Here is a 21811-nt window from a genome sequence, read left to right as displayed (position 1 = left end):
TATGCTTGTTATATTTATATTCTGCATGTTGTACATTACAGTTTTTCTCAACAGTTCAGTATTTACTGTTTTCATAAATGAAGGCATATCTTTTTTTCAAATACACCAATATAGATATATTTCCATGCTGAGTTCCCTTCCGGCTCAACTTTATTTCTGTGACTCCGTAGTAATCACCTGAGACTATGTAATGGTTCATATTTATTTTTTCTACCATGATTCCTCTGAGTTTACCTGCCTTCATCTCCCTAATAAAGATTAAATCTTTAGAGCGCTTACTGAGTATCAACAACTCCCAGAAACTTAAGTGGAAAGCACAGTGATACTGAAAAGCAGAATTAGCAGGCATGACCCTAAAGACAGGCAGGTAAACAGCTCTTTAAAGAGCCTAAACACACTGCCCATTAAGCTTCAGTGACACAATACTTAAGCATTTTCTAAATACAAATAGGTGTCTGTTTGTGTGTTTAGAAAGCTAAATGTTTTTGCCATCAGGTCATTAGATATACCACAATACAAATCCTCTCATCCTTAACCTTAAATAATTTAGGCACATTTAACTAAATAACCCTTTAGATCTTAACTGCAGTACTTGATCTAAAGTATTTATTTTCTAGACTTGAGAACAAGGGTCAATCCTGGACTAGGCCCAGAGCAGTAACTTGCTTGAATTATACATTGAAGCTAAATCATACCCTGAACTAGTGTATGTATGTCTGGGGGAAACAGACAGCTGCATTTCTCATTAAGGGGTGGTATTGAGAATTATAGAGAGATGCCAGATGCTGATAGCTAACCCAGAAGCAGCAAGTAATTCAAGTTTCCAAATGAAGCTGGTCAAAAATGGACAGCACAAAGTAAAATTGCAAGACTATAGGACTCTGTGGTGCACATAGAGATGCCAGTTAATTTGATTTTAGCTGAAATACACCTGGAGTACTGGCCAAGCTTATGTTTCACTTACGTTTACAATTATAGCCACAACCAGAAAGCCCCCAAAAGCTTAGAGCCTAGCGAGAGCCATCTAAAATCTGTTTTTCCTTTGATAGAATGTCACCTTTACATTATACACAACATAAGGTGTACTTCAGGGAAGAAGACTCTGTAACTAATGCTTGTGCCCTGGCTTTCTCTTCGGATTTTTTGGGAAAGAAAAAAAAAAAAGATTCTGGACATAGGTCAGTACTTCATATAACCTTTCCTTTCAGGTTAGACCCTGCAGTAGATGTCTTTACTTTCATGCACATTTGAGTATAGCACAGAGAATGCTGCTCACAGAATATATATTCTCTCTATTCCCAACCCTACTTTTTATCACTAAAGCTTTTTATAAGAAACACGTGATCCTGCAACAGTGCGATTATATTTACTTCACAGAAATTTGTTTATCTGTCAGGTAAGCCCTGTGCAGGGGACCTTTTTCAGTTAACTAACTGCCATTCCTATAAATCTCATTACAGAACACACTATATCAATCAATTTTTCTCTTGGTCAGCTGGAACACTAAAAGTTATGAAGCCAGGACCTCTACATATAGAGAGATTGTTCCATGTTTCAGGAAGAAATATTTGGGTTATTCTGATGGGATTTAAGTTATTGCATTGAAGATTTTGTATTTTATGTTGTTTGTCACATCATACGAGTGATGAACAGATGGAGGGAGAGTTGAATGGATTTACATCAGCATATAATACTGTAACTATTATGGAAATTTTAGGAGTGGCAGATCAGTTTTCCACAGCTCCTCTGTGGCAGATTTGCCAGCAAGTAGGACCTGTAGTATAACATAAACACTCCACAAATTGTTCCCTGGATCTACAGACAGTCCCCAACATATGGACAATTGGTTTAGAAAACACCATACTAGCTCTTCAAGCATCCCAGAAGCAAGTACATTGGCTATAGAAGTAATGGGTCAAAGTACTGCAATTCTTGCAGTCTTCTAAATGTCAAAATGACCTATTAAAAAGCTCTGAAAGTTAAAGCAGTGCTTAGATTATGCTAGGCTGCACCATAGCCCAAAGCTACATTTCCTAGTAGCTGAGTTGCAAAAGAGTTACAAAAGATCTCTCTCTCTCTCTCTCTCCCCTTCAGAAGTGACTCTATCCTATCCGTAAGTATCCCCAGTAGTTTGGCTATCTGTGATGATGTACAACTAATTTATGACACTAACATATTTTAAGCAAATTATCACAGATTTCAAAAGAGAGAGAGACCTTCTAAACTATAATACTCGACAAACATGGAATTTAACTTGCAAACTTAGGCTTAGATTTGAAAATCTTGATTATGGTGACTGCAAGATAGATATATTTTTATATATTTATTCTTAACTGATACCTTTATTAGATATATGTATTTTAACTGATTTTTACATAAGGCAAACTGTCTAATATTCCATCCTTTTGATAACAGTAGCCAGAAACAATATAGTGTTTAAAAAACTGAATAATTCTGTTAGGAACCTCAGCTTATAACCTTAAATTTCCAAAAGGTGTTTGACACTTGTTTTTTAAAGGTGTCAAATACCTATCACTTCCAACAACTTTAGCTGAAACTCTTCTTGGATATTACTTCTGAAATCTGTATATTTCAGTATCTAAGTTTTAGAGCCACCCTATTATTTTGCAGGTATTTAATTTAGGAACAATAGCTAAGTCATTACAATGTATAGTATACTTTTCCTGCTTTTCATGTTCAGTTTGTCACAGTCTGGTCAGGAAGATCTTATGGAATTTGCAAATACTTGTGTTTCCTGTAAGCAGAGGCTTTTTATTGTTTGTTTACATTTTGTATAACTTTGAAATTCTTTTTGCCTGCAAAATCTATTCATATTATTCTTTTAGAGCAGTTATGGGTGTGAGGATATAGTCTTGCTGCATAAAATAGCTTGTACTAATTTCTACAATTTTGTGCATGTAAAAGGACAAATGAACTAGCAAGTAACATGGATCTTGCTGGTACTTACACTGTAACTGCTACATCTCAATACAAAATGATAGTTTTGTTAGGACAGAGATAAAGAAAAGTGTGCAAACACAGCTGAGTACTTGAACCCCTTGATTTTCTACCACCTTTCCAACTCATTTGTCAATAAAGGCTATGAATAAAGCTTTCATGGTCAAAGGTAAAGTTACAGTTTTCTAAGGTTGCTTGACCTTTGAATGTATATAGATGTTCTTTGAGTAGGAATATTTTAATTACGTTTTCAAAAGTGAAAATTAGATTATGGACAATCAGCATTTCTATATGAAGCAGCCTTTTGAATCTTCAGCTTGCAGGGCAGGCTACTGCTTCCTGAGCTGTAGGAGGTGACAGTCAAGAGCACTGTTTCCTTGAGGGACACACACAGGGAGGCTCTGTGCTGCAGGGCCTGGCATTAAACCTCTCCCGCTTGCTCCCTCCTGCTCTTTTCCTTCTGCTTCCTCCTTCCTTCCTCCCTCTTACAGGCAGAGGGAGCTCCTGACAAGTCTGATGCTGTCAGAGCAAGGAATGGGCTCCTGCACCCTTATGTTGGTTCAGTGGATGAGTTGGAGGGACTAGCTGAACTCTTCTTGTCATGGTGCTTCCAGCCAGTAATGGTATGAACCTTTSTTTTAGTTGGAATTTTTTAGTATCTTTGGCATGCTGCCAAATTTAGCTTGCCAACAGACCCCCCCTAGCGGGGACATCAGTATTTCTACTGCTTTATATCTCAGTCGGCTTAAATACAGTTCCATGAATGAAGTGAAAGTGCATCTCCACCCGAGAGCTATAAACTCTGCCAGGCTTCAAAGGCCACCTACTAACAATGGTGTTACTACAGCTTAACAGACAACCTACCAATTGCCAGAGGTGTGATTTACATGAACATTTACATATATTTGCATAAGCTTGTGTCAGTTTATATTTCCTCCATGACATATTTAAAATAAACGGTATGTGCAAGTAACACTTCAAAAACCCGAACATTGTGTCTTTTCCCAGGCCATTTCCCTCCTTTTGTTTCCTTCCATCTTTGGGAGGAGCTTCAAGCCATGGAGGAGATAGTCTGCTCTGGGGGAGGTAATGCCTAAAAAAGCTTTTGCATTAATAGGTAGATAGCTATAAGCACATATGTTCTACACAACTCTATTTTGCATTTTCAATTGCCAGAATTATTCATAAGGAAAAGTATTATGTAACTTAATACACAGGGTCACTACCAGCTTCCTCTGCTCTACCCTGCTATCCATAACTGTGCACACAAGGAACAGAGGTGGTCTCTCCTGTGCGTCTGCCTCCTGCCTTCCTCCCCAAGGCCGTCACCCACCGCAGACACAGGCTCTGGGGGCTGCTGGAGACGCTGCCAACCCTCGCTGCCCACAGGAGCGTGTGATGAAGGAAGCACTGCCAAAGATGGAGCACATTTTCCTTGGCCAGTTGAACTTAGCAGCTCGTTCAGATCCCTCTCCTGCCCCCCTACAATACTGGCCTGTCTCTTCAGCAATTAGTGGGTGCAGTTGAGCAGAGCATCTCCCCCCTGTCCAGAGTCTGCCCACCCCAACCCTTCTTGCTATCTGTGAACATCTTTGTCCTTTTTGTCATTCAGGCTGGTCATCTCATTTTGTCTTTCACTCAGGCCTCTTTCTGAATCCTCATGCTCAGATTATGTCCAACTTCTGCTTTTTTTTTAGTGTACAGCCTCACTAATATACAGTCTGATTTATCAATCTGCAAGGCTAAAAGTCTTATCTGAGCTCTAATAATTTCCCATCTGGGTCACAGTAGCACAGTCTTCCCTGGCCTTGGCAATCTTGCCCCATGCGCACCCACCTGAAAAGCTGCTGTGGGTCCATAACCCATCTGTCAGCTGTTTCTTCACAGCTCTTTGCAGGCGCCTCTTTGTTCATCCTATCAAGTATAAGATATTTATCTTTTCATTAACAATCTACCGTTTACCTTTCTGTATATGCTGACTCTGATACCTGCTCTTCCTGTTATAATTACCTTTGCCAAATTGTTAAATATTCAAACACAAACATTCCCATGAACTTATAAGAAGGTATTTATTTGCTGCCCCCTGAGCCTCTCATAAACATACTTGTGCTGCAAACTTCACAGTTATAATGTGTATTAAAACCACTACCTATTCTCTTGATTCACGGTTTCCAGTATTGACCCATGGTTTCCATAACTCCCTTGTTTGTCTGTATCTGTTTCCTGTGATCTTATCCTTAGATTTTAAATGCTGTGGAGAAGAGACCATCTTTCTGTTTTCTGCTTGCACAGTGCCCTGCACAATGGGATTCTGATCAAGGACTGGCATTTCTAGGTGCTCCAATAATGAAAACAATTTTGAAAGTAAGCCTCAAAATGTTTTCTATTTTACAGAGACTCTTCACAAAACAATAAGATTTTTTAAATGTGGTCTGTGATAAACCGGACTGACATTTGATCCAATTTCCTCTCTTTTTTGCTACACAGGATGGATTCTTTTTGCTATTGAAACCCATTGTAGGGGCTGAATACGAGATAAAGCAGCAAGTTAATGCCATAAGAGAATCTTTAGAATATCTTGCCATTAAAATGGGCATCCCATCTTAAAACTCCAGGCTGTCAAGCAACAGAATGACATAACCATGTCATCAAGGATAAAAGGGTTGTATTTTTGTAAAAGTTATACCCTTTGAAAAAGTAAATATTACCAAATAGAATCAAGTAACTGTCAGCTGCTTGAAAGCAACCATCATTTTATTCCCCAGGAGACCCCAATGCACCAAGACTTGTTGCAGAACAAGGATCTCTGGCTCCCTCAGCTGAAGGGAAGACTTGATGTACTTTCCCTCTATGCTAAAATCAAATCAAATCTACCATGTTTTTTGGTCTCATCAATCCCTAAGAGCGTTTTTAACAAGTTGAATGAAAACAGATGGCATAATTTCTCTCTTTTTAATTCATGGCAGGTCATGTGCTTTTTAAAAACACTATTATTAGGCAACTTTGGATTTCTATATCTGTTAGATATTATATCTGCTCACTTTATTGTTGTGATGTTATGTTTGACAGTTACTTTTCAAAGCAAAGCCCAAATCACCTATTATAATTATTTACCAGACTTCAGTGGCTGAGATATCGTGCATACATTTGTGCCTCTCTACAAGATCTAGCACGTACCAGTGACCAGCTATCACTGATGGAAATCATTCATCTTTAAGAATCTTCTTGCTGTCTGAATTCTTTAAACTTGTGAGATGTGTAACCTCGAAGAATTTATTTGCCTTAATAAGCAGCATTTAGACATATAACATTCCTCACAAGAGAGCAAGAAATCTTGCTGCCAGAACAGAGTGATAGGCAGCGGAAAGTCAAATATTTTGCCAGAAGGGAGTCCTTTCCTGGTTTTTATAAAATCCCTTCACTGCCATTAGCGCATTTTCAGCAGGGACTTAATTTTCTTATAACAAAGAAGGGTGACCTTTAGGGTTCATCAAGGAATAAAAATTAAGACAAACCTCAGTACCTGCAGGTGCATATGAAAGCATTTAATGCTGAAAGTGAAGGATGTCTAAAGTATTAAAATGCACTGACAGAATTAGTAATAGAAATGTTTCTGTAGCAAACTTTCCAAATGAAAAAGCTTATTCCATACAATCCATAGATGGTTAATCTACAGTTTTCTTCAATGTGTGTAATTCTTGACAGCAGGAGATGCACTGAAATGGCACAAGCTTTGTCTGAATGAGCAAATGGAGCTATTTGAGAAAATAAAAAGCCCTAAACACTGATTACACACAATACTGAAAATGATAAATTGTATCCTAGTCTTAGTATAGTGAGCTGTATAAAATGTTTTGCCCCTAAAGCTAAACAGAAGAAATCGACTTCCATTTCCATCTATTCTCCCTCTTCTCCCCACACACACCATGTTTCTTGGATGGAAATGTTTCTCTGTATTCTTGGCCAGTGGCACTAGTTTTGCCATATGTACAATATTGTGTTCACTAAATAGCTAACAAAAAAAAAAAACAAATTTAATATTTACTTCTCAAAAATGTAAACATATGAGTCAAAGTGAGGAAACATTGCTTCAGCTCATACACACGTGCTCTGTTATCTGTTTCATTTTCTCTCAGTCCATTTCTTGAATTGAGACAAATAACAGCACCAACAGATTATGCTTTGTAAGTCCCTAGAGCAAGCATTTTCTGAGATTTTATGATATCAGTAGCAGGGGTAGCTTCAACCTTTGCTTTTACAGTACATGGGTATTTCCATTCATGACAGGTTTTTTTATTATTGCTTGGTTTTCCCCTCCAGAAACATGTTTAGTTCAGGCTGGTTCCTCCCTCATAAGCACAGGGGTTTTTTTTTTGTTTTAAAAAACACTCAACTTTGATTATATCTTATTAAATCTGAGTATTTAAGAAGTTATGAATAATTCCCCTGAAGCTCAAAGAAAAGTAAATATGGATAAAAGAAGTATATGATGCAAGAATGTTATTTTATTTTTCTCTTGAAATGATTGTTAATTCCCTCATTTTACTGTCTGTGCCGTATTTGCAAGCTGGCACTAAGGTCTATTCTATCTCGCTACATTTTAAAACAGTTCTCTTTGTCTGCATGATCTCTTCAGCTCCAAATGACATCTCCCCAGCCACTTTCCCTTAAGGGACTTAAAAATCTTCTGAGCTTTAATTGGGATCTGGAGTCTAAAATGAGTTCTCCACTCCTGCTCTTGTAGCTTTTGCTTTTGCCTGCTGACTTTTTTTACTTTTTCTGGGAAACCAGCTGCTCTCAGTTCTTTTCCTTTTGTGTTTTTTATTGTTGTCACCTCAAGTTAAAAATAAAATACCTGCACAAAACTGTATACTTCCCTCTGCTGCTTGGTTTGGATTTCAGAGACTCTCAGTGCTATCTCCTAAATTGTGAGGAGCTGCCATCCCATCCCTGAAGGTTTCTTCTCCTAATCAGAATGGATAATCAGCTGCATATTTCATACTTTCCCTCTGGCATCCTACTGACTCCTGTCTTTTGCCTACAGTTACATATTTCTCATATTCAGGCATTTTTCCTCACAGCTTCTTACCCATCATATTCTCCTTCCCCTTGTTGCTACCTCATACTGTTCCCAACCATATTCTAGTATGCCTTAGTTTATCTAGTGACATCTTTTCCCCCATTCTCGCCTGCCCCGGTGCAGTCATGTTCCCAGGATATCCAGCTTCCTGCTCTTCCTCTGCTCTTCCCAGCCACCTCACAGTCTCGTCTTCCATGGCCTTCACATAGGAATACATCTCACTCTATAGATGATATAGAGAAATAGGCACCTCTGACAGAGATTCCCCAATCCTAGAAATGTGTCCTACACGACTGGAATGAATAGTCCCTCTGGTGATGACTGTTTCTGTCCATCCTCTCTGGAGCTAGCAGATTAGCTTTACTTTTTGCTATATTTAATAGATAAAGGTAGGAATTCCATTCCTAATTAAGTGTGTATTAGAGCAAGGTAAATTTGTCATGCATGTCTTTTCTGTGACTGTGTGTATTCATTGATTAAATGTCTGTGTTTTAGATATAGCAAAAATTTGGTGAGATGAATCCCATTCGTGGTCACTAAGAGGCAATCATTTCTTTGGGGACCAGACAAAAAAATAGTAGTCACTTTTCCCTGGGTTTTCACCTAAATTCTGGGACTTTCACCCCCAAATAAACTGGGTTTTTGCCTAAAAATTGAATGTGAGAAAACAAAAGTTATTTAGGAGAAGGCAACAAAAGCAAAATGCAGTCTTAAAATAAATTTCTCAAATATGATGTCACTACTTTTACAGAAATTACTAACCTAACTTCTTTTTAGTAATGAAAGACATGTTTGTATTTTTATCTGTATAAAAATAATCCTTAGACCTTTGCCAATGGCCAAGAATAATCAGTCCCCCGTTTGTTAATCCTGATATCCTCAGCTGTTGTTTCCAAACAGCATCTTACCCCAAGGCTTTCCAGTGTTGCTGCAGACCAATAAAATGAAGGAAGGAAGGAAAGAAGGAAGCAAGGAAGCAAGAAATGCAAACACAGAAAAGGAATGACTTACTTTACGACTCCAGTACTTTTATTCATGGGCCAGTAAAGCTCAAGACTACTGTGTCACAGTCTGTGCATGTGTAATGAGAAAGATCACCTCAAAGTAACAATACTTTAAGTATGTTACATCTAGAGACCTTACAAAGAAGTCTTCAGCGTGCATTTGATATGCCATATGTCTGGCCTCACAATGTATCACAATATTACAAATTTAAAAATTAGTCACTTCCAAAAGGAGAGATTAAATAACTTTGGTTTTGCTACATACATTACTCAGGATGCCAGACAACTCAGTCACATTTCTTTTCTTATCTTTAATTTTTCTCTTTATATAGACTATCTTAATTGGAGATTTTTTGTCTAATCTACTTGAAATTAGGTGAATTAATCAACTTTGCTGGATTTTAAGAATGTTGTGATCTTTTATGTCATTATAGGAGAGGGACACCTCCATTATGGGAATTCATTTACAATCTCAACTTTATCTGTATCTGTGTATGATAAAATGTCACCAGTAAAATCAGTTGCTGTTTCTTTTATTCTAAAGGTAGAACTCTCAGGGGGTGTCATTGAAGTTTAATTAAGGTGGAGAGAGTAAAAGCAGTAGAGATTTGCTGTCTATACCCAGACTAATTGTAAGACAGGATCTTTTCTCACATTTTCGAGAAGAATATGCTMTAATACTCCATATCAGTTTACTGGTTCATAGACACAAAAATAATAGTATACCATTACTTATGTCTTTCATCTGGACTATTAACTATATTCTGCCCAGGCAGTGCTGTAAGAAGACACRTTTCCCCTTTATATGCCCAGCTGGAGGAGTCCTAATAGTTGAGTAAGAGTCCACCTGGAATTGCTGGTTGGGTCTGTGTGAGAAAAGAAGAGGATAATGTCAGCCAGGGAATTATTCAGCCACCCTTTATTTTGCATCCAGAAGATATAACCCAGCTTCAAGAAGATATAACCTAGCTTCCTTTTTACCTCTCAGATCTAGATAAGATTTGTTCCAATGCAAAGGTCTCTGCAGAATCCTTTTTTTTTCAGCCTTACTTTTTCAGAGTTACAAGATCTGTGGCCTCCCCCATATAGAGAGCATTCAAGAAAAACTCCTAACAAGCCAAATGGGTTCTCCCACCTTTTTGGTATGTCAGTGCACTCTCAAATAAAGTTATATTGCTCCCTACAGCTTTGCCTTGCTTCCAGAGTCTGCCCCAGTCCCCTGTCTCCCTCGCTTAAAGCTCTTTGGGCCACTTTTTCATGGAAGTCCATTCCCATGTCATTGTACTGGGTGATTCGAGTGCCCGCCTACCTTCAGGTAAAACCTGAGAATCAGTGCTGAGCTATGAAATGAGAATTAGGTAAGCAGCCAGCGAGTCAACATTGCTGGCCACAACTAACTTTCAAAAATGGTGTTTGTTTTAGATTTGACTTGCTTAATTCTTTCTCTTTTGCCTCTATTCTACATAACACATAATAAAAACCCCTCATTCTTTTAGCTAAGCCTGCTTTCTCCTTTGGGACCAAGGGAAATAATAAATTTTCTTAATTTGCTTGGGAGATTTGCTTTGTGTGATTCAGTGCATTCTTGCAGACAATTGTGAATTTATGCAAACTAACAATTTCCATTAAATCATGCTGCATTACGCATTGAGCATATTGTTTCAGTTTTAAAACAAATATTTAAACCAATAGCAAAACCAAGGGGATCAGCTGTCACACTCAATAGCAGCCATTCCTTTTTCATTGAGACATTTGCTTTCCTCCGTTCCCTTGCTTAATCTTTAGGAGATTCTTGAGAATAATCTGGCCACTAACAGAAGAAAAAAATCAGTGTCTCTATCAGCTAAATGGACACATATGTTTTGCAGTTCAGACTGGGCAACTTCCTTCATTCACTTGTCTTATCATGGCATCTCCTGAGCAGTCTATCATCTGCCTTATCACAGTCTGGATCTGTTTACAGGACCTGAGGGACTGACACATCAACACTTCTGAAGTTTCTCTCAGTGTATAAGAGATTGCAGGCATTAATCACRGAATAAATACCTTAGCCACTTCCCTCCCTGCAGCAAAAAAGAGAGTGGCGTTGGCAGAGAGAAAGAATAAGAAAAATCAGGAAAAATAAGATTGTTGGGGCCTAATTCAACCATCCTTGTAGTTAAAGGAAGACTTTTCACTGACATTAAAGGAGATGGATCTGCCACTAAGGTCATACAGGCCATGGACAATATTTGAAGTTTTCCTCAGAACTGCTTGTAGTATTTTCAAATTCAAAATCAGATGAGCTGTGAACAAACTGAAGTGAGGGGACAAGCAGATGAATTATTTTCCAGGTGTCTATAGCACAGTGCCAGGAGTCATGGTAGCTARTTAGAGAAACTGGAAGTTCTCACTGATGAAAAGAAATAGGATATAATTGGTATTGCAGATACATGGTGGCATGATTTATGTGACTGGAATTTTAAAATAGTTAGATAAAACATTTAAAAAAAAGAGTAGGTAAAAGAAGTGAGGGTGGCACTCTACTTTAAAGAGATGGTTATCTGTGTTAAAGCTATTGTGTAAAGACAAACTCTATTGTTCTTGGAGACTTCAATCTTGAAGACGTGCTGGAGGTCGTATGCAGTCTGTAGTAAAATATCATTAAAGGTTCTAAAAATGATAGATGATAATTATCTAACACAAAAGATATTGAACCTAACATAAGGTAAATCTATTTTGAGCCTCATTATGTTGAATAAAGATGAACAGATCAGTGGATCTGATTATATTCATTATGGGAAAACAGAGGACAGTAAAATACATATACTCGGTACCTCAAAAGAGTGAATTTTACAAACCTGAGAAAATTATGAGGGATAATTGATTAGGAAGAACAAATACAGCAATTTGTGAAAGAAATTTGAAAGTTGTTTAACAAGAACTTATGAGATGTCCAGAAGTCTCATCTCACAATTAAGAAATAGTAATGTTACATGTTAAAACCCCTCCTAGCTCAGGTTTGATGTGAATGTATCAATTAAAACTCTCTCTCTCTCCCTCTCTCTCTCTCTCTCTCTCTCTGTAAGTGTATATATGTATAAAAAAACAAGGTGAGAAAGGGAGGGTGAGAGCAATCAATGTAAATTATAAATTATGAAGCATAGCAAAGAGATACAGGAGACCAAAGTCACTAGGAAAAAAATGCGTCTACCAGGGCTTAGGACAATAAGAAAAGAATTTTCAAGAATTAGGAAAAATTGAATAGGCTTAGTGTAAAATTTTGAAACACAAATATTAATATTGATATGAATTAAGTTTGAATGGAAATGTGCATCTGTATATGTAACTGAGTATGTAAGTGTAAAAGCACCAGAAGAAACAGCAGAACAAGGTTAAAAGGGAAGGTATGCCTTAACAGCTACAGAGCATCATATAAGTAATTTCATTCAAATGGAGAGGTAAGGAAAGTGACCTAAAGATAGGTGCTAAAAACAGGACTGTACCTATAAAATATCCAGGTAAGGAACACAATCGAGCTTTGAAATTCAGGAATTTTGCCTAAGGCTTATGAGGGGGTGAGAAAAAAAAATGAGGCAAAAGATCCAAAACAGCACCCACTCCAAAAGGGTATGAAAGGTAAGTCCAAAATCTGTTTGTTGTCACCAGTCAAGAAGAACTCAAGACACAGTAAGGACTCAGCAGCTGACACCCCATTCTCCTTGTTGCACCCAAGCGGTCTCAGCCAGACCACCAGAACACACACGCCTTGGAGCTGACATGTATATGGGCATGAGTGTGTAAGTGGGTAAAATCAACTTAGAGATTTTGTAATATAAGAGCACCTTCCATAAGATAACACACTGAGTTTTGCTACACTGATTTCCTACATTAGCAGTAGAGGCAGGTTCTAAAATTGTTCATAACTGTAAAAAAAAGATGCCACTCTTCATTAGTATTTTGTTTTGGGAGAGAATCAGGCTGATATGCTCATAACACAGCAGAATAGTCAGCCACTTTATAATTTCCCAGGATGGGCATCCTGCTATTTCACATAAGACATTTGAAAGTTAATTCTCTGAATTTCTAAGCTGTTTGTCTACACTCCATCTATTGCCCAGGAAGCAAATAAAGGCATCTCTAGTAGGAAATTCATCTCAGCTCAGCTTCCCATCTGTCTTAAGATAGGTGTAAGTCATAAGTGGAGGTGCCTGTTTTTTCTTACAGTCTATAGAGGAAGTTTAGATGACTAGTTTAGACTTGGCCAATTAGCTGTTAGATGTCTACAGTTAGTAACTAACATGGAGGTTAAAATGTATCACATTAGCATTTTGAAAGCAGAATGCATGGAAAGCTTGCACTTGGGAGACCAAGGAGACCTCGCTAAAGATATACCTAGCCTGATAATACCCTTTTTCAATTGCTGTTATATTTTGGAAGTTTCAGAAGATTGTTGATATCGTTCCAGTATTTTAAAAGCCAGTTAAACCCAGAGTAGTTAAACCTGTCAACAATTCTGGGCAAAATAATGTAATTGTTACTATGGGATTTAATTGATACAGAGTGAAAAGGTAGCAATATAATTAACTTCAATCATTATGGTTTTGTAGAAAGAGTCCTTAGAGTCCTTATTAAACCACTTGATATAATTCTTTGATGAGATTGTAATATAGGCAGTGAAAGATAACTAAGATATTTAGACTTTTAAAAGGAATTTTGACGCATTAATACACAACATTCTGATTTAAAAATTAGTGCAACAATAAAATACATCTTAAATGGATTAACAACTGCATAAATGACAGATCCCCCAAATGTAACTATCAATGAGTATTCAGTGTCAAAGAAAGGAACCTATGGTAGGGTTGGTAGGATATCTAGTAGGTTAAATGGTGTCTTGTCCAGTATTATACAATATTGTCAACAGTGATCTGGAAATAGATACAAAATCACTGTTAATCACAGTGGTGGATGAAAAAAGAAAGACAGTATGGACCTCTGCAAGCAGGTCTGTTATAATGGCATTAGATTAAGGGATTTACTGTRTTTATGAACATAGATCTGGTTCTAATAAAGTTGTATCTTCATATAAATATCACAGCAACATATGCTTGTATCAGTTTTGGAAAATAATACACGTTAAATGACAATAAATGCTAAACAACATAAATGAGCATTTTGTTAAAGTGTACTGAAAAGCAGAGTTCTCAAATTTATCTCCCTGTTCTTCCAAGAAGATCCAGGGAGGAATTTTTCTTAAATAGGTTCTATGCCTAACCCAAGTTCATGCAGGGAATCAAATATCTACTTGGGAATATAGACTTAAATGAACCATTCCAGTGGAGTAATTACAGATGGTGAGGAAGGTGATCAGAGTGAATCCGGCACTCTGGCATATTAGCATGTATTCTGCATATGGGAGAGCTGCTACTAATTGAATAATTTTCAGTTAGGTTCTTCTTCATTTCTTAATTTATTAAGTCTTAAGGCAAAATCTTTTATCTCTCTCCCTCTTCTTTTCCCAGTATTGATTTTTACTTCATTTTATTTAATTGTCTTTTAGCACATCCCAGCTCTGTGACTATGATTTGGTCTTCTCTACTTTTTAATTACCTTTTGATTATGTATCCCACTTTGTTTTTAGAAGTGTTATATTTCAGGCTAAAATGCCTATAAGAAGAAGCCTTTGGTGTGTGTTAAAAAAAACTTCTTAAAACTGAACAGTAAGGAATTTGATATTTTGTCAAAGTGCTTGCCTGTGTTTATTTATGTATTCCTCTAAACACATTACATTCCTTGGGGAAGTGCTTGCCCTGAGATGAAACACTGTCAAAAAGTCATCTGATAGTAAAAATTGCTGTTACATGCTCCCTTTTTGCATTTTACATAGATCCAAATGTCTGGTCTTTTTAATCAAGCAGCCAGCCACCTAGTGCAGGTATAGGAAACACTCCCATGTAGTCCAAATATTGCAGTCACACTGTTGGCAAATGCAAGAGAAGTCTTAATGTGCAGTTGTAAATCTGTCAGAGTAGGAACTTTCAGAGCAAAGTACTTGATCTTGATTTTTTTTTGATTGACATCCGGACAGTTTTGGAGATTCTGCTCTGCTTGTTTTGTATTGTAGGTGGACCAGTAATTTCTGGTGGCAGCTGTGAYAGCTGGCTGCTTCTGCTTGGGAATGTTCTGACAAGGCTAACAGCTTCTAGCTAGGACTGACATTTTCTCACATACCCTTTCCTCTCTTGTCCTTGCCACTTCTTCACAGGCTAATCACCRGTTCAGCCCTCGGGGGTTTCTTCTTTCTAGGCCTGGTTGCCTATGGCTGTGTCCACTCTGCATGTTTGATGTGGCCCTCTACCTCAGTGCATGTATTGGCAATGTAGGCTGGTGACCCCCCTCTGCTGCACCCTCAACCTAAGGTGAAAATCCCCAAGTCTTGCAGTCCTCATGGGAGAGAAGAGTCAAAGAAGACTCAGCCACTGGGTGAGCTTGGGGCCACCCTTAGGCAGGGAGGATGGAGGGCTGGCAAATAACACGGCCACTCAAGCTGAGCCGTGCTAGAAGACTACTTCAAAACCCACTTCTCCACTGTATCCGGCTGCATGAGTGCTCCTTCTCTGTGCTATTCAATTTTATAAACAGGTCACCTTTAAACAGCCCACTTAGAGCTAACTTATTTGAGTTTGCACTAGAACAGAGTGAAAATAAACCCACTCACACAGGCACACCTCCCAGACAAGACACTAAAACCAACAGCTGGGAGGCAGTTTAAGAAGTTGCTCCTTTTGCCCCACATTTTTCATTGCTGCCTCACAACTAAAGCTGGCTGTGTCATTATTTGGGCACAAGATTAGACCGTCAGAAGACTCACTAAGAGGAAGCGCTGGGGCCTGGCTGGACCAAATATGCAGTGTAGGCATTACCTATGTCCTTGTCCCAGTAGCAAAGAATCAGTGAAGTGTTGACACGTTCCAGCTACCTTCTCTTTACACTCACTCCTCATGAGAGGCGCACAAAAGTCATTTTCAGCAATGCTACACCATGCAAGCATTTCTTTATGGAGGAGGAATTTTCCATAAATAAGTTACTCTAAGCAATGTTCTCAGGTTGCTGAGCAGCTTTAAATCAGGGAACATGGCTCACCGTTTGTGCTGCTGTATGACATTGACAGTAAAATAAGTGCTTACTAAAGATATTTGCTTCTCTGAAACTAAGCTATTTAAACTTGATGACGTGCAGGAAATGGTCCTAGCAGAAAGCATTGCTTTTGGAGAGGTAAGAACAGAAGATTAAATCTGAGATGGCTTTGGAAGTCTGACAAATGATCTTGCGTTCTTTTGGCTCTCATGGCCATCACTAACTTTTTTTGGCTCTTTTGTAGAAAGCTGGCAATGAGCTGCTACATGAAACCATTTTTTTTTTCTCTTTATGGAAAAAACCATCACCGACAAAGCAGCAAGAGCCCTGTCATTTTGCTGCATATACACCGCATACCACGTGGGCATGTTCAGGGTTCTCCCATTTCTGTCTACTAACCATGCTCTGAATCAACAACCTGCAAAACCAGTTATGCTCACAATGTTTGTTTTCCATTATTAACTCAAAGCTGAAGGAAAAAGAAACGGTAAGTCCCCTACACAAATCTCACCAGCTATTGTTCACAAACTCTGGGAAAAAGATGTCAGAAACATCAGGGGAAAGGTAAACCTACGGCTTCTGTAGAAAGGTTCAGTTTAAGCTTTCAGTTATAATCTCTAAACTCACTCTGAGTGATTTGAAGTTGGCAATCACTGATGGATAATTTTAAGAAAGAATTGATAATGCTAAAACTGTTTTGTTTAATAAGGTCTGAGTTCAGAAAATGCAAAAAAAACCCTCGATCATCCTGTGGTCTGATTAGGAACTATATGAAAATTATTTGATATAAACAAACTGCAAGGAGATGTTAGAGGTTAGAGTTATGTTATGGTCTGATTAAATTAACAATTAAGCAAGACACCTATGGGAAGGAGTGTAAATGGCTGTCAAAAGTGATAACGCCTCTGAAAGACTTATGCTTTGGTCTAGGATGAGACTAGTCATATCAACATTAATGGACTAAATTCAGCAGGGGAGAAGCTGTTGTGTGGGTAAGGCCTGTGCTGACACTTACCTGCAGTTTAATTATACAGTCACCCTTCAGGTCAGCAGACACCGTTTGAACTCCCAAATGCAGGTTAGGGGCCAAAATAATAATGCTATGAATATGGAACAAAGGAGATAAGCTTGCCACAAATTGCGGGAACCAAGAAAACATCATTGTTCATATGTAAATATGGAAGATGGCTCTGATTTTTTCATAAACCTGGTTTATTTATGATGCTTTTAAACTCAATCTGTTGTGTAAATGTTCTCCAAGAATTGATTTCATAGGAAAGAAAACACATTTTGTTCTTTAGTCAAGTGCCTAACTTGAGCCACTGAGTGAAAGTCATGATTAAAAATGGCATGATATCAAAAGCTGCTGTTATGCATGTGCTACCTGTGGTCTGGATACAGCCAGATATAGAGTCTTTTTAAGAAAGTAGATTGTGAGATGACAGAAACAGTAGAATTTTGAACACTTTGGTAAATTTTATACACAAAAGAAAAGCTAATTGAATTGCTAAGCTAATTGGGTCACAAGGTCTGTATTAGAATGGGTTAAGCCATGACTATGTGAAATAGGGAGATTTGGGTGACTGAAGTACCACAAATCACATAGCAGAATGTTGCAGCTCCTAAATGAAATAGCACCTGTGGCTTATACAGAAACACTGCTGTAAATGAAGTCATTTAAAAAAAAAAACAAAAAGGTGTGTATTCAATAACTTGATTATTACATCAGTAATAATAACTGATGTACTTCTGTTACAGTGCACACAGGCACAGACCTTTTTAAAGGAGATAATGCTAAGACATTTATTTAACACAATTCTTCCAGCTTTAACTCAGCTAAATGCTGAAGATATCAGTATCTAGACTGAAGCCTGGTAATACAGCCAATGGCACTGGTAGATATGATGAGCACTCTAATTTTCTCATTGATTTAGAGAGAACTCCTGCTCTAATTAGGCCTTCTGATCTTCCTCTTCTGTTTGATGCTCATCCCACAATCTGCCTTACAGGGATGTTTACTTTGTGGCCGGAAGATAAGGAGAATACCTTTCACACATTGATTATTATTTAGTGTTTGAAAAATTGTCCCTCTTCAGAACCCTTGGCCTTGGAGTGCTTGTATCACTTCCCAGTGGGATGCCAGATACAGACACTTCGAAGCTGAGAGAGGCACCTGCCTTCCTGATGATCTCCGGGAGAGCTGAGCTCCAGACTGGGTTTCCCAGAAGCTAGCATGTTATGTATAAAATCCAAGCCAGCTGATAGAAAATGCCAAAGACAGAAGCATGACTGAAGCATGTGCCCCTGCATGGCCTCGTGTCCAGGATTGCAGCTGGATAAGTCTGAAACTAAGATTCAGGCCCTTAAGCACACCTCCTCTGCTTTGGCTCCTGAAATCTATCTGTGGCACTATCCACTCAGGAAATGAGAGGGGAAGAGCAGGTCGCTCCTCTCAAGGAGGGTGGAGGGCTCACGCCCGGCGTGAAAAATACAGAAGATATTTTTCATGGGCCCTAAAACTTAAGGCTGTGAGCCTATAAGCACTGTCACAAAAAAAGTAATTGTACACCCCAGAACTCCTCCTCTGTCTAAAGGTAAGTCCATAGGACAGGATTTATCTCAACAAACTTCAGCCATTTCATACTAGGTGAGATGAGCTGCTCTCCCAAGGTTATTTCCAGTTACTGTGAAGGGAGCCTTCACTAGCAGTTTAGACTAGATACCTGGCTTTTAATTGGGCAATGTTAGGAAAAGCACTGATGTTTAGTGTGCAATAGCAAGGACTTCATTTGAAAATGTGTCATGTTCCTCTTCCTTGGGTAATCCCTCAGTGGAATTTAGCACTCTGGGAAGATCTTATTGGTTTTGAGTCACCAAGTGGCACAAAACAGGGTCACAGGAATAACACAGCGGAGCTGACTGCCTTCTCTGAGCAGGCCTAAATCTGCTGGGGATTCACATGTTTTGCAGAGCAAAATGGGGTTGCTAAGGTTTGGTCAGAAATAGAGTTAAGATGGGATTGATCCAAATCAAATCCTGTTAGGACAGAATAGCAAATAGAGTGCAGGAATACTCATATTTCCTCATGCCATCAATGCCATAAGRAATAACAGAGTAAAAACTTCTGTAAAGCTAGTTAACTGTATATTGTTTCCTCCCTATTTTTCCTCAGTTGTCAAGAACAAAAAGCTCCCGACCAGAGTCTGTCTAATGTGTATTGTTTAATTTGAACTTTGTAACATAAAAAGAGAAATGTCACTGAAGCTTCTTTTCCATGAATTTTTATGAATGACTATCATTCAAGAGTTTTGTTGGTTTTGTGATGATGGAAATTAAACCACAACAAAAGTATCATTTGTCCTTAAATATAGAAAGAGGAAAGAGAAAAAAAGAGAAAGGAATATGCACAGTGTTCTGTGAAACTAAAATGTTGTTTTTTACTGGATAAAACAAATATAATTTTGTTCTTTTCGGAAACTGTTTAGAGAAAAGTATGTCTATATATTTCATGTATATTTTTAAACACCTAATAGTTTCATGCATTCTAGAATCTCAACTGTGAGAACAATTGCTTTAACAATGGACTTAACAGGAGCAAAAGCTGCATGAGCTATACAGAAGCCACAGAAGAAACACAGTCAAACTCTGATGCCACTCTAATGCCATTTTCTTTCCAGACATCTGTTAACAGTGACCCTCCACAATTTTTAGATTGAAGAGAATTGTCATTATTGGATCTACCTACAGTGTTATTTTTAGTTTGAAAGAAACTTAAAGAGATGATGCTACAGCTGCTTAATTTTATTGTTATTGAATCTGTTTCATTAATATGCATGTTGACTGAATAACTACCTATGAGCCTTCTAAAATGTGCTTCTAATCCCATCAGCGTTAAATATTAACTAGGAACCTGACTCTATTATTTGCTCACATTCTGTCTTTCTTAGCTTATCATTACCTGTGTGTCAGTAGAAGCAGTTATTCTTGCTGATAACTTCATTTATCATAAATAAACACATTTCTCATGATTGTTATTCACTTAGACAGCTAAATGTAACAGTGCTTCCACCATGCAGTTAGGTGGAAGTAATGCTCAATGGAGGGCAGGTTTGGGAATGTGGCTTCTAGTAAACATTTTGCCTCAGGGATTTTGTGCTATCTTTTCTTTCTCTTTTTCCTCTTTAGGGAATTTTTGTTCTAGGACTGCCATATGCTTTTCTCCACAGTGGATACAGTGGCCTGTTTCTTATTATCTTGGCTGCAGCGTTATGCTGTTATACAGGCAAAATCCTAATYGCTTGCCTGTATGAAGAAAATGAAGACAGGCAGCTCAAAGGAGTGAGAGACACATAGGAAGACATTGCTAATGCCTGCTGCAAAAAGCTATTTCCCAAGCTAGGTGGTATAGTTGTCAATGTGACGCAAATGATGGAACTGATCATGACATGTATTTTGTATCTGGTTGTTAGTGGGAACTTGCTGTCACATAGTTTCCCATAAGTACCAGTAACTGAGAAAACTTGGTCTGTAATTGCATTTGTTACACTGCTACCCTGTGTATTTATCAAGACTCTCAACATTGTTTCCAAACTCAGCCAGCTTTGCTCCTTGGTCCATTTCATTATCATCCTTGTGGTGATGACTTACTGTCTGACAAAAACACATCAGTGGTCCTGGGCAAAATTCAGACTCTCCATTGAGTTTGAGGACTTCTTGGTCTCTGTGGGTGTGATCATTTTTAGTTATACTTCGCAAATATTTCTTCCCGCACTTGAAGGTAACATGAAAAACCCAGGGGAATTTAGATGTATGCTGAACTGGACTCACTTTTTCTCTTGTGTCTTGAAATCAGCCTTTGCACTGACTGCGTTCTTGACCTGGGGTGAAGAGACAAAGGAAGTGACTACTGACAACCTGCCATCATTTCTGCAAACCCTAGTGAATTTGTGCCTCTTAACCAAGGCGCTTCTTTCTTACCCACCGCCATTTTTTGCAGCCACAGAAATTGCGTATACTTGTGTTTCTAGAGGCAACCATCCCAGTTACAGATCTCCACCATTTGCTCTGGGTGTAAGATGCTCCCTTCTCCTGTTAACTCTGCTGATGGCTATGTTCGTACCACATTTTGCCCTGTTGATGGGTTTAACAGGCAGTGTAACAGGTGTTGCTATGACTTTTCTTCTTCCTTCTCTCTTCCACTTAAAACTGAAATGGAAGAAGTTAGCCTTCTTAGAGAAATGTGCAGATATTTCTGTTTTTATTTTGGGTTTCCCTTGTAGTCTTGCAGGCATAGTTTGCTCAATAAAAGGGCTGCTTGAAGTATCTGGCGGAGGGTAAAAAGTTTGCCTGAAAGCCAGTTAAGGCCCTAATCTTACAAACACTTTTAAGCAGTAATCCAATACAGAAGAGATTGTGCCAGCAGGTAAAATTAAGCATATGCTTAAAAGTTTGCAGGATCAGGGCTTCAGCTTGTAAAAGTATGTGACTGTAAACAAATTGAAAAAATTACCCTATACACAAAATGTATGAAATGTCCCCTATGAAAAATGTTGACAGAAAGGAAAGTGTTTGAGATGGTTTGGAATGAAAATAAATGAAAACTAATCCTATGTATTTTTGTTCATACATGACATGCACGTCATAAAATGAT

At 38.2% G+C, this 21811-nt stretch overlaps 1 protein-coding gene across 1 annotated transcript; it reads left to right on the top strand.

The window, feature by feature from the left end:
* Nucleotides 1-16266: 16266 nt before the first annotated feature.
* LOC112968129 (vesicular inhibitory amino acid transporter-like) lies at nt 16267-21498 on the top strand. Its single transcript, XM_026070006.1, is given in 2 exon segments — nt 16267-16299; nt 20347-21498. Coding segments are annotated over 2 exon segments (1185 nt in total).
* Nucleotides 21499-21811: the final 313 nt, after the last annotated feature.

Source organism: Apteryx rowi, unplaced genomic scaffold (genome assembly GCF_003343035.1).
Source record: "Apteryx rowi isolate R43461 unplaced genomic scaffold, aptRow1 scaffold_301, whole genome shotgun sequence".
NCBI classification, from domain to species: Eukaryota; Metazoa; Chordata; class Aves; order Apterygiformes; family Apterygidae; genus Apteryx; species Apteryx rowi.
This window is presented reverse-complemented; position numbering and strand designations above follow the sequence as displayed.